General features: G+C 35.8%; 1 protein-coding gene across 4 annotated transcripts in view; it reads right to left on the bottom strand.

Moving 5' to 3' along the window:
* TLE1 (TLE family member 1, transcriptional corepressor) overlaps nt 1-14,427 on the bottom strand; it is a 75,981-nt gene that overhangs the window by 18,199 nt on the left and 43,355 nt on the right. For 3 of the 4 annotated variants that reach the window (XM_066181774.1, XM_066181775.1, XM_066181777.1), the window contains exons 8-12: nt 13,754-13,770; nt 6,082-6,198; nt 3,006-3,059; nt 1,216-1,368; nt 256-400 (exon numbers count right to left, since the gene is read on the bottom strand). In XM_066181774.1, the coding sequence (XP_066037871.1) occupies nt 256-400; nt 1,216-1,368; nt 3,006-3,059; nt 6,082-6,198; nt 13,754-13,770 (486 nt within the window). The remainder of the gene's footprint in view (nt 1-255; nt 401-1,215; nt 1,369-3,005; nt 3,060-6,081; nt 6,199-13,753; nt 13,771-14,427) is intronic. The other variant, XM_066181776.1, reaches the window with a different exon arrangement.

Below are 14,427 nucleotides of genomic sequence, written 5' to 3'. Positions count from 1 at the left end.
AGTAAGTACCAGAAACTTCTGAGAAGTCTTTATATATTGCATTCAGTCTCTGGATTATTTGCAAAAAAAGATAAAGACAAAAGTAAACAAAGACTAAAGACAGAAAGATATTCAAACTTCTGATAATCCAAACATCTGCTTCTCATCAAGCCCTCTTTTGATATCAAGAACAAAGCAATATATTTAGTTAACAGCCACATGTGTAAAAACAGATTAATTTTGGAACCATAAAAACACATGAGGTAATGCATTTACCAGCTTGGTTAACCAGAGGGTCCATTGTTGGAGGTTTGCCAAGGCCTGGACGGAGTCCTGGAGTTGCACTAGTGCCTGGGGTTGGCACATCACCTCGAGGAGTTGGTGTGCTGGATTTCAGAACAGGTGTGCTTGCTTTTTCATGCTGGTATCATTAAACAAATTAAATGAGCATTATTTTTAATCCAGGCCATACTATACAGTTTATCACAACAGCAGCTGGTATGCTGGGCACCTACTACCTAGTCCCTCAGCCAATTTTCATAAATCCACACAACGCTGACAACATTAACTTGTGAGAGAGAAATGTTGACCTTTTTGATTGCTGCCAAAATTAAAGTAAGAAACACAGAAAGTTATTTTTTCCTAAAGGAATAAAAAGGAATGCCTGAGCTCATTTTCTTCTTCAGGAAAATACAGTATGCATTACTATTTTAGTTTGAAATCATTAATATCTCAATTATTGGACACAGAAAATCTAACTACAAAAACAAAATACCACCATAGTTGATAGTATCAAAAAGACATGACACAAAAATTACAGAGAATCAGATCAAATTATTAGTGATCCTACAAGAAAAAGTCTCCAAGAAATACCATCTTATTTAGAAGTGTTTAACAAAAGCCTGAAGAACTTCTTAGTGACTGTATACAAGCCAAGTTAAACCCTAAGTTACTGCTCCCAAAAAACCCCAAACCAATGCTTAAGCAACTCTTGTTCCTTGCAATAAATTTGCAACTAGTTTGGTAGAAATGTAGGCAATACAAGAAATCAAAACAAGGCAGAAAATCCTGCTGAGGAGGAAAGCTCAACAATACTTTAAAAATCTGGAAATACAGTGGTCAATTTCAGCCTCAACTGTGTAATGCCAGGTAATTTGTGCCACAAGTAGTTGCAGAAGAGTGGAGAGTTACATTTTACAAGAAAGAAGACTATCTGGACCACAGGCTGCGACCTACCAGACCCATTTCTTTGGATTTGAGGGAAGTGGAACTTCCTGAAGAGGCTGTAGATGCTGGACTGCTGGAGGCATCCTTCTTCAGCAGGCGGTTTTTATCTATACCATTTTCACGTGGTGAATGAGTGGGACTTGCCCTTGGGGAAGAAGGATCCTAAAACAATGGGAAGGGAAGAACAGCGTAGAACCGTGTCATAAACTGGTACACAAACACCACTAAGGAGCCTATGGGGGGGAAAAAAAAAAACAACAAAAAAAACAACCACAAAAAAAAAAAACAAAACCAAAAAAAACAAACAAACAAACAAACAAAAAAACCTAGGAGAATTTAAGTAGTAAGTGCAAAAGATGTTTATAATCTTTACAGAAGAAAAGCTGAAAACCCTTCATCAGCCTAGAGAAGTCAGTAAAGTCATATAATAAGTAATCTGTTTTTATTTTACACTACGTTTTATCATAAATTGTTTTCAAGCACAGAGCTTGCAAAGCATCCCTAAGCACAATCAAAAACAAGTGCAGAAAACGTGGTAAGAGCAAGGAAAACCAACAGAAACAGCGGTAACTTGACACTATTTTTATCATGTATGGTCTCCATTCTCTGCTTGTCGCAATAAATATTTCAATAGCCTTTTTCAGGTGACAAAGACCCTGCTCATCTCTACCTTCAGAAGAAGAGATAGATGCATGCCTTCACAGATTTCACAGAATATTTTGAGTTGGAACAGACCCACATGGATCATCAAGCCCAACTCTTAAGTGAAGCGGCCCGTACAGGGATCTTTATATGCCATAATAACTGTCATATTTTTCTAAACACAACCTGTAATTGCCTTGCCACTTACATCTACAGGAAAACTGAAATCACCTCTCAGGTGATTATTTTTCTTTGCTCCAGAGACACTCTCTGCATTTTCTTTAACTTTAAATAGCCAGCCCCATGAGTTACAATGCTATCAAGCAGGTTTTCTATGCTCCTTTGGCTCATAAGAATAGAACCAGGGAGAAATCACACCTCACAAAAGGGCAGTAAGACTGATTATTAAGCGGTTTCATTGTAAGCCAACCTTCTGAAAGGATTACTAAAATCACCAGTTGGACACCCATTTTTCTACTTGGCTGACATCATTTGGGCACCTGGAGCTACCGAGGGCACTTCTCTACCAGCTTGTCTCCCTGTGCTTTTCACAGACTAGAAGAACCTCACTACCATATTCAGGCTTCCTAAATCTGTGTGTTACTTGAAATAAAAGGTGAAGAAAAGGGAGCACCCATGCCTTTACCTTGATGCCATTACCAAATCTCAGCCCTGGAGAAAAAAAAGTGTCTATAATCCCTGGAAAATCATCTAAACTAACTTCATTCTAAACAAACATTTCTGGAAAATGTCTTTAATGTAGGAGATTAAAATACAAACAATTTTTAAGGTAATTTTTAAAATAACAATCTTACTATGAAATACAACATAGGTAATGTCTTCCTTTTTCATTCAAAGACAGTAGTTTGGAAACCTCAGCCTTCCACATGCACTTCACCACAACTCTCTGCACTACAGAGCAGCTGTGAAGTATCAGAAGGTTAACTGCAGAGGGAAGAGACCTGGACAAAGCAGCAGAAGGAAAAACTGAGAAGGCAACCAGACAAAGCTCAGAGGAAGACACAGACTGATAAAAAGGAGAAGCTGTGAATATTTTAACATATCCACATAGAAGATTATTTTTCTTCTAACAACTACATGTACTTTTCCTTTCACCTTTGGGCAAACGTCAAGACTACAAAAATGTAAAAAGTTACCTCATTGGATACATCTACAACCAAGTTATCGTCACTCTTGTCCCCATCACTGTCCTATTAAAAATAAATAAATATAGTGTTCATTTCAATCAGTACAGTAAGAGCCCAGACAGAAAGACCATGCATCTACTCAGACATTTTTTGGTTTTCCTAAACAAAAAGCTAACAGCCTTTCATTAAGTTATTAGCAATTGGGAGAACAATTAAAAGAGAAACAGAACACCTTATTTCTGCTACAATAATAAAACCCAAGTAAGGTAGAACTAGTTAAAAGTTGGGGATCTCACCATGGTGATGGTGATGGTCCAAATCCCCTCCTTATTACCATCATAAACAGTGTTATCACTAGTCCTAAAAGAGAAATGTACTCTATTCATACACTAATCGTGCATTAATTTAGAGAAAGTACTGCTTGTGCATACCTGGAAAAACACCAAAAACACATCTCAAGAAAATGGAACTTTCTGGCATGTTTGATGAATTATCTTCCTTAAAGTGATAGCACCATTTCCCCCCTTTTTTCAGAAAGGCAAGTTTTGAAATCAAAAGTTGTGGGAAGAAAAAACTTCAGAAATGCCAAGGCATTTCAACATTTCTGCCCAAGAAAAGCAAAATACTTGGATGTTCCTAAACAGAAATATTCTACTGCAGCTTGTCACGCTGCATTTTGACTGTTCCACAGATTGATGTTCACCTGAGCTGGTCTAGTAATGATTGCTCTTACAGTAGTACCTCCTGGTCCCTCTCTCCAGTAGAGGCCAGGATGCCCCAACAGACACATTCTGATACACAGAAATCTAGAGATTTCCACAGTACCTCAGAGTGTTTCAATCAGAAGGCAACTCTTGGCTCAAAATCAAAGAAAAGAAGTGAATGTTAAAACTTGAAATTTTTGTGGGAACAAGTTTGACATTTCCAATAAAAGTACTTTAATTAAAAGGCTTCTATGCAAACAAACCAGACATACAAGATTGCTCAATTGTCCTCCATCTCTTGCTTTCAAATTGTCTGAGCTTTCACACATAACACTAAATCCTTCCTCTTGTTTCAGGCCACAATGCTTTAAAAAAATAAAACAAATTCAAGCCACCCAAAACTAAACAAACAAGAAACCCCAAACCAACCAACCAACAAAAAACCCTGCAAAACCACAAAAATCTAACTGAAAAAAACCCCCTAACCAACAGGTTGTTTCAACCCTTCCCTTCTATTAACAGCTGAATCCTGCTCCAAGAAATAACACAAACATAGTAGGGATCCAAGAGAACCACTGGACACAGAATAGTCACTGTATTTGCTACTAAGGAAGCTATCCAATCAACAGGTGCAAACAAAGGACATGACAGCTTTAGCTCCGTTTATCTTCCATCTCTTGAGAAGTACAAAGCACCCAGAGTGGGAGAATAGGTGGGAGAAGGGGCGCTTGCTTGAAATGCCCCTCTGGAGGAGGGCTAAATCAGTTGCAAAGCAAAGTTTAATCACTGACTTTGTCATCTTAATAAATATAAATTTCCTTGGATTATCAAAGGCATCACCTGTAACTTCTAATATCAGAAGATTCTCCTCACTAATAAAGTCACACACTGAAACTACATAGGTACTAAAATGAAAACAAGTCAAAAGTTAAAAAGAGAAAAAAAAACCCATCACTTTTCATTCTTATTCCAAAAGCTACAGGTCCTACAACTCATTTACTCCTCCTCTGACAAAAGCAGATTTCCTTGTCCCTACAAGAGGTTCATCTAAAATGAGCTCAAAATCAGCAACTTTGTATTTGCTTCATTGGCAGACCTTAAAAAAGAAAAAAACATCTTCAAGATTAGAATCAATCTGGAGCTTTCAAATATCCTTGCTTTACTCCATTTTTTATTTTGATGCCACCTTTAGCTGTAAAATCCATTTCAAACAAACAGTGGGCAGAAACATATTTTAAAGGTGGATTAAAAACTGCTTCTATTGCGAAATAGCATCCTTTTCTTTATGGTAGAAGCCCAAGAAAAACAAGCAAGTTAAGCTTTTTCTTCCATTTTATATATAAAGCATAGCTCAAGAATGCCTTATCTCCAAATACTTAAAATGAAAAATGCCAATAGAGTACCAAACCCTTAAATTTGAGAGAGTAACATTGGGAAGTTTGCCAAACCCTTCTGTAATCAAAACATTATTATTAGAAAGTGGTGGAAATACAACTTGTAAAACCATTAGCAGCACTAAAATATCTAATAGCAGCTCAAAGATATTGTTCAAGTGGAGAGAAATTAAAATTATCCTAACAAATACTGAGAAAATAAAATGGCACCTAATTTTCTCTTGGGTTTTAGTAACCAAGAACTAATTAGTGATCTGAATCACATAAACCAGACAATTTGCCACACTGTTGCTATGTCAAAGCACACTATGTTCTATTAGATTTACATTTTGTTTTTCAGTACTCTCTCACACTAGTCTTAGTCTCCGGTTCAAGTGCTATCCTGTGTTTTGGCTGAGTATACAGACTTGAAGTCAAAAGCCTATGTGAACCTTCTGATGTTCATATACATTGTTGTACTGAAGCGTCTCTTTGAAACCAAGCGAAAAGCAAGCTAGTCAAAAATGCAGAACACAAAACTCTGAACTATCAGTATTTCAATTTGCTTTCTCCTGAAATCACCCTCTCAGCCAAAAGTAAACTTCAGTAAGTTGGTACAGCCTGACAGCATATGCAATTTGTAATGGTATTTATAACTCAGCACAGTAATAGCTACTTATTAAAATTTTTCAAACCCCTCTCAATAACAAAATCCTACATTTCAAACAAACCTGCAGTTTCTAGAGAAGAAAGAATGTCACTCAAACTCTGAAAAATGCCCCAGAGCATGCGTAAATCCCAAACAGCTACTCCTTTTGAGAACTATTACTTCACAATATCCCAAACTACTGAGTCACTGCTCTCCCACCGTCTGAATCTTGTGACTCTCTGGCACATACATTCATGTGCCACAGGGAAGTTGCCTAATTCTTCACAGCTCTTTTACTCCTCATACAAGCACAGTATGTGCAAATAAATTAATCATTTCCTTGGCACAGATTTGCTTACATAGTGGCTGGAATCCTTATCATCCACCTTTCTCTTTTTGATGTCATTGGCATATTCAGGGCCATTCCTGCGTTTATCTGTGCTTCGTAGACTGTCGGGGACCAACAGAGAATTACTCTGTAGAGACAAAAAACAAGGTAAATCAAAAATTCCTTATAGGATTCCTTCATATATTCTTAAAAACTCAAATTGATGTGATAGATGCTTTAGAAATGTGATACCTACTTAATCTTTAATTCAATTTAATTCAAAACAAAGTCCTCCAGGCAAACATGTACAACACCATGCATTCTAAGAAGCTTGACTTTCCATTGTTCAACTTATCAGAAGTTTCACTTGTCAGCTACCATCTATTTAACTAATTAATTCAACTGAATTTATTGTTTAGAAGAAGCCAGCTTGTGGTTTATTCATGAGCAAATAATAATGATTTTCTTTTTTTTTTAATATTCAGATTCCATATAATAAAAGAGATTTACTACACAATCTGATTGACCAGTCACTTTTAGAACATCATAAATAGATGAGGCTTTGGTATGCACACCTGTAGGTATGGACAGATAAATAGCAGCTTGCCTTTAATACCTAAAATAACAAGTATTTGCTGAATACCATTATGCAGTAATCAACTGTTAGCTGGAGTAGACTCCAATTGGATTCCTTCAACAAATGTATTGCAAAGAAAGATCAAATATTTTTACTTCCAGCATAACATTCACTACTAGTGTGAAATTAAGGCTAAAGTGTTGCCTAATCAGACTTGATCTGAAAAACTGAGGCAAACACAGGCACACAAAAGACAAAAGCAAAGACTAATCTCTTCCTCAAACTACATGGACTGCTTTCATTCATGCTAAGTTATGCTAAGTACAAACTGTTGACCCAAAGAGCATTTCAGACATTTTTCAGTCACATGACAATTTGATATGCCTGTGATTCCTGATTCCCATCTCCATCTCTGTTCCAGCTAAAGCATTAAAATGTGTTACAATGAGTTCTTTTAAGTGCAGGATTAGCATATGCAAGAGGGCAATTTGTTCACTGATGTGTTAATGCTGTGAACAATACTGAATGGATCGAGAGAAAAAAATCTCTTTTCACAAAGTCCTGGTAAGCCTAGATCTTAAAAGCCAAGTACATGCTTAGATAAATAAATACAGGCTCACATAAATATATAAGTAAACATGCGTTTACATGCATACACTTAACTCTCTCAAGAGAGAAGTCTAATACCAACATGTATTTCAGTGTAAACCCTCAAAGGACATATTTAGATCTACCCAAGAGACAGGTATTTACTTGTAATATATCTTAAACATATACAAATAGCCAGTGAACTGTGCACTGAATATCTTCCCCTTTGAAACTTGAAGACATCAAGGTAGTTTTGCTCAGACACAAATGTTTAGCCCCAAGGAGGACAAGGAAATAGGGTACATAAGGCAATCTGAATCCTCTTTTTCCTAATTCAGAAGCTGCACTTTAACGACAACTCTAAGCTCTTTTATTCATGACTATTCAAGCTAAACAAATGCCAAAGGGCTTACATCAAGCATATAGGAGGGTCTACTGAAATTCAGTATAAAGAGGCTCAAAATGATGTCTTTACCAAAATGTTTTGTAGCTAAAAGGTGGGCTTGTTGGATCATTGAACTAATTGCCTTGACAAATACGTTTGGAATTTAACCCCTTATCTCCTCCCAGGGATTCACTATTCTGAAAACCATTCAAACTAATTTTCAACGTTTTAATGTTGAATCCATCATGTTTGCGGCAGTAGAAACATCTTTAGAAGCAGTAGAAATGCCTTAAGCAAGGTGTCAATCCAAACTTGACCAGAAATGTTTTCCTCTTAAGGAAGAATGTCTTTTAATTAAGAAATACTTTCCTTAATAAAAATAATTAAAAATACCTGTTTAATTACTGAAGAGTTTAGATTAAAACAATTAAAGCAAATGCAGCAAAGATAATAAAGTCAGCTCCTTGTTTTAATTTCCTAAAAAAAAAGTGTGAATAGCAAAATGGTGGCAAAGAGGCAACATCTGGAAAAAATTAAGCAAACCTGCTATTTGGAGTTACAGCCTGCAAAATTTGACAACCTACAGGCATAACTAGAATAGCTGATTTTCTTTTTCTTTTTAAATTAAGTCTACCTAGACAAAGCTGACATTGTTTTATATTGTTTGTCTTGCAGAATTTCAAAACTGTAAAATGTAACGGAGGAAATCCCTGCTCCCACTGTGTCCTAAACGCCACACAAAAACTATTGGATTTGTTTTTTCTCCAAAAGACTGATGGTTTCTCACACAAACACGTAATTATATCACAAGCCTATCCTGCAAAACATATCCCCTATAGTCATATTTACACCACTTTTCTATAACTTACCACATTAATTTAAACTGCTGTTCTCTGTGACCAGAGTATGCATGCTAGAAGCTGTTGTAGAGCAGGTCATTTCCCAACAGCTGCATCAGAAACCGTAATTAAGATTGTGCTCTTTTTATGGCAAAATTTATCAGTAAACTCAAAAATTAAAAAGTCCCTGTTTTGTTTCCCATACGAGTTCAAGAAAGTTCTAACAACTGTGACTAAAATGAGGTAAGGAAAAAACAGCTTGCTATTGTAAACTACTACCATAATTCAAACTACGAAATATGTAATATGTAACATGTAATATGTGAAAATATGTGAAAATATTTGCAAAGTAGTGCAAATGGTAAATCCAGAACACTGAAGGACAAATTAAATAAATGAAAATACAAACAAGAACTAGTGAAGAGATGATCATAAGAGCCTTGGCCTATTGATCTCTCTCACCCTTGTAATGTTAAAGTTCAGGGAACAGTGAGGACCACATACTAAAAGCCACTTTTCCTCATTTCAGCTCTGGTAGAGCTTATACTTGCTGCATACCCACTATCAAATAAGGCCAGCCAGAAGACAGCAGCAACAAGCTTCATGATATTAGAGTCTCCTTATCTTCTCTTTAGAAGAGTAATCTGTTTAGTTCTCCTTACTAGGTCTACTAACAACTGACTTATTTTCAAAGGTAGGACAGGAATTTTTATTGTGGCCATTATTTTTTTATACACAATAAATAGAAAATAGAAACAGAAATTTGCAGTTGGGATAGATCTTCAATAATAATCAGCTTACGCAAAAAGGGCAAATATATATATATATACATAGTTTATATCCTAAAGAAAAATTGCATGGCACCAAGTTTTATTTTGCCTTAATTTCAACAGACTAGATACATGACTGAGGATATTCCTTTCATACTTAAGAGTTCAGTTTACTAAGGATTACCAATGCAACATTTGCAAATCATGAAGCTTAGATCAGAGCAAGGGGTCAAAATCAGTTTTATATGTTTTCCTTTTCTTTCAATCATTTGCTTTATTCACATGAAACCCTTTCCTTCATGTAAGTCCCAAAAGAAAATAAAAAGGTTAATGTAGCACTGCTTCCTGTCAGAACTACGAAACCACATAAATGCTATATAACAGACCACTTGTGATCCTAAAGCAACTCCGCTGCCAGCAAAAGCTAAATATTGAAACCACCAGAAGGCAAATGCAAAAGAAAAACCTAGTCATGTTGGACAGGAAGAAGGCAGGTCCCCATCTAGGAATATAATGCACGTTATTCAAATGCACCTCCTTGACTGCCATACTGTAACCCACAGGAACCATTTCCAAACCTCAACTATGTGTGCCAGAAGTACAGGCTGAGAGCACACAGTATCTTATTTATCCCATTATCTCACTTATAATACAGCACAGACAATTCATACAGAACAGTATACACAGAACTGACAACAAACTTTATGGTGATCATTACAGCAATTAAAAAACAGTACTTACATTACATCTGTGCACATGGTTCAAAGCTATTCTACTCTAGAATCATTAACTTCAACTTGTTCAATATGCTTATTGCAAACACGCATGTCACGAACCCAAAAGCTGAATTATTAAGTCATCAGTAGGTTTTGTGTCAGACTACTCCTGATGGAAAAGCTACTTGACTTCACCTTCTTTCCAAGCATCATTTTAAGTTATACTGATTTTACAATCAGAAGGCATTAATAAGGAATGAGGTGATCAGTATTTTTGAGTTACTGTTTGTCAAAATCAAGGTATTCATAAAATTTTTTACCAGACCACCTCAATCCCACTGTCTTTTGTCATCAACTTATGCTGCCTTCTATCAGCTACAAACTAAACTGCAACATAGCAACCCACAGTTCTTACATATGAGCAACATCTGCAGTAGCTTGGAGCCACACTTGTGCTATGCTGAGCAGTACCCTAAATTTCCATGGAACAACTTTTATGAATTTCCTCCCCCCATTAGAAGAATTAAAACACAAAACAAAAACAGCTCGCACATAATATCTTCCAAAAAGTAGTGCTCAGCTACTGTTCATGCCCCCATCTCCTTTCTCCTTGGGAGATGAAGAATAGGATAGAGAGCTCAAGGCACAGAATATTTTTCCACTGTAGGAAAAGAGCATTTGCTTTATAAAACACTAGCAACATTAACACTTAACAATGAAGGCAAAAAAATGTCTGGGAAAATTTATGAATACTTCCAAGGTCTTAGAACACAAGCTCACTATTTTTCCTGAGGACAAAAGATAAACACCAACTAATGCAAATGCTAAGCACACAATAAAGCAAGATTTCACTGTCTGAAAATTACTACTGTGAAAACAGAGTGCATCAAAACATTTGCATTTCAGTGCTGTCCAAACAGGATACTAGAACAGCGGGACGACAAATGATAAATGAACACCTACATCGAGTTTGAAAAATGCTGCAAGTATGTTTCCTAAAAAAAAAAAAAAAAAAAAAAATATGGACATCAAAGTTCTTTTTTATTGACATCTCTCAAAACTTTCAGTTTCAGTTGCAAAACTTGCTTCCTTTGCCTGGATTCACGACCTGTAGCCAGAATTTGCCACATTAGAAGGGATGCCTGCATTTGCACAATAACAAACAAACCCAGGTTTGGGACTGTTAGAGATATAGATCAGCCAAAACTCACCAACTGTTACCCATGTAGGCACGCAATTTAAACCTAACAAAATAGTTTTAGCATTTGTGTAGCAAGTATGCTATTACTAACTTATAAGTTACACATTACACAAACATGCATTTACCAAAAAACTTTTCTTCAGTTTTCTTTCTGGAACTTGAGCTAATATATAAAAGAAAAATGTAACCCTTGCTATTTAGATATAACAGAAGTAGCTAAACTGGTGAAAAGAAAAAAATAATTAAACCATACCATTATATTAACTTATAACTACAAAAATTTCACTAATTTGGGTATATTTCTAGACATACAATACATAAAAGTTCGTGATTACTTTTTTATCTAAGGAGACTAAAAAAAATTCCAATCTAATTTTAAAATTAACATGCTCTAATTTGTCACAATATGCTTTAACTCAAAGTAATGTCACAAAAACTCAATTTAAAACCCCATAGAAAAGTACTGAATTTTAACTTTTCAAACTTCAACATTTCAAACTGTTAGCTTCTACTGACAGTGGCTTGAAGGTCATGCTAGACATATTTGATGGAAATCATACTGCACACTAATACCAAACATTATAGTGAATTTAGGTAACTTACAAACAGCATGGGGTTTGGTGTCTTGGATGATGAAAGCATGCCTGTCAAGATTTTTAGGAGCACTATTACTTCTAAAATGTTACTCTGACAATCAAATTTACTTTATCTTGATGATCCAGATGTTATAAAGTGATTTCAACCACACATAATATCCAAACAGACCTGCTGCTATCCCTTGTGTACTTGAGACGCATTTCCTATTATCCTAAAAAAATATATTTTATATTAAAAAAAATCCATTAAAAATACAAGAGAATTAGAGAGGTTTGAAGAGCCCGTAATTCCCAGCTGATCACTTTAGTCAGAGTTGAACTTAACTCTTGAATTACTCTTTCATTGAAGGTGTCCTTTACTGTTAAGTCAAGATTTTGATGTAATGCTGTATTTAAACAATTTTAAGTTCAAGTTCACCTGTATTCAGCTAATAAAGTTCAAGTTAGGTGTGCAGTGTTAGCCAAAACTGAGACCAAAAAGAAATTAGAATTACCATAGTGGAGTATCCAAAACTCAATATATCCACATGGCAAAATTCCTTCATGATATAAAGCCCCAGACTATTTAAAAGTTAATTACTGATAAACCCAGCATAAAAACAGTCTGCTTCAGGTAATAAGCAAGAAATCATCAGTTAGACATATGGATCCAGAAGCAACTGCAGCAACAATTTTACACAGTTTAAGTAGAATTTACATCTACAGTAAACTAAGCAAATGATCCTGCAACTCTCCCACAACAGAAATGCCAGGTTTGATTTTGGATAGTTCTCCTACCATAGGCAAGAACTATTCTCAGATACAAGATGAATTCAGAGTCCAAACTTCGCAATGCTAAGCATCTGATTTTAAATTCAAACTCTTGACCAAATGACATGACGGACAGGGCGGGGGAAGTAGGGACCACGGCAAGGACAGGAAACACAGCAACCAAATCCAAACACAGAGCAATCACTAGCCAGGGATTCCTGCAGTCAACTAACCGCTGTCAAAGTATGTCCCCCACAGAGCAAGAAGGCCCTAATAAGGCAGAGACTTCATAAAAACCCAGCTTAAAATTATTTCTGCAGATTCACTGTCAGTAACAGTAAGCAAGCTGAAATGAACGCTTCCTCCTTAGTAATCTAAAATTAAAACACTTGTGCAAAAGATATGCATATAGTTTCCAGTAAAAACTGTCAAGGAAGCCTTGTATATATATTAAATAAGAAGCACTAAAAGTCAGAAGTTTATTACTGTACAACTATCTGCCAAGTAACTTTTCCTAGTTCTTATCTTTTCTAACTGAAAAAAAGGAACAAAATAGAGCCCAAATTCACCTCTGACATAAACAAAAAGCATGAGCTTTGTCACTTGAATTGACATTAAGTTGCATATGACCATGCCTAACAGATAAATACAGCAGTATCACTCAAAACAAAACAGCATGAAAAGCAGCAAGTAGGTTTTTAGAGGGTTTTTTCCGACAAGGCCAATTCTGTTACAGCTTATGTCTACAGGGAAAAAGTAAAACTGTAGGAGTTACGCCTGAAGCACAAATTAAGCAGTAACGACATTAGTACAGCTTAAAGAAATACAGTTAAATAAAACCTCCTAGGGCCAAACACCATCTTGACACACTTAAAATTCTCACATTGAAATTTCTTATCTGGTCTCCAACTATAATTCCTGAAAATCCTACAGACTAAAAATCTGAGCCTAAAATACTAGAAACTGAAACACCTCAGTACTAAAAACGCTGTTTTGCCATGTTCTTTGTGATTTGCAGCTTCATGCTCCCTTTCTGCCTCCAATAAGCAAACTAAAATTCAAGTTTACCTAAAAGCATTCTGCTCAGAAAAACAACTCCTTCATACAGTCCATCAAACAAACGATCTGGTGCTCTGCACAAACCAAGACATATCTTAACAGAAAACACATATGTCTTGTATCATGAAAATAACTAAAAGGAAGACAAAACAGACAAACAGCACAACATCTGATTATTACATTACTGGAAATGGAAACATTCGCAGGAATGTTGGTACTTACTGTGCCTGGCTCCCTGTCTGCTCCCGCAGTAACCAAGAAATGGACAGACATGCCCGTTCAGACACAGAGGCAAGAACGGAAATAAAAAAGGGGGGAAAAAAATTAGAACAGAAGCCACAAACAGTTTTAAAATGGCTTTTATTTATATAAGTCATTGCACATTCCTAATACAGTGATTTCCTGAAAATTACAGTATTTTGTAAACATGATTTACAGTTTAACCATACACAAAGCCTGGTTTTATTTCATGACAGAATAAATAATTTTCTTTTCAAAATTAGTCAGGTGCAATTTTGCCTGATATTTAACTGAGTACTAGAATTTAAGCTTATGAAACTAAAGTAACAGATGCAATTATTTAAATCTTTTGTTTGAACGCATTCACTTCAAAATTTAACTTCTTGTTCCCCCTACCTTCCCATCCACCCATTTCACAACATTACTTTCTTTGAAAAAATCACCATTATGCAGTCTAACAATTTTCCACAATATGGTGCAGGCCACTGCTATTACAACTAAGCATTTACCAGGATGTCAAAAGGCCCTGCAAAGTGTAGAGCAGATGACACCTAGTGATCCCCTTTAAAGTATTGAAAAAGTCCAAGCCGAATTTTGCTTCAGCGGTTTATATGCAGACATTTTAAAGTTTGCCAACAATTTTCTCATTCTATGTA

Source organism: Chamaea fasciata, unplaced genomic scaffold, assembly GCF_029207755.1.
Source record: "Chamaea fasciata isolate MVZ Bird 193981 ecotype frontalis unplaced genomic scaffold, bChaFas1.0.hap1 SCAF_4, whole genome shotgun sequence".
NCBI lineage: Eukaryota > Metazoa > Chordata > Aves > Passeriformes > Sylviidae > Chamaea > Chamaea fasciata.
This window is presented reverse-complemented; position numbering and strand designations above follow the sequence as displayed.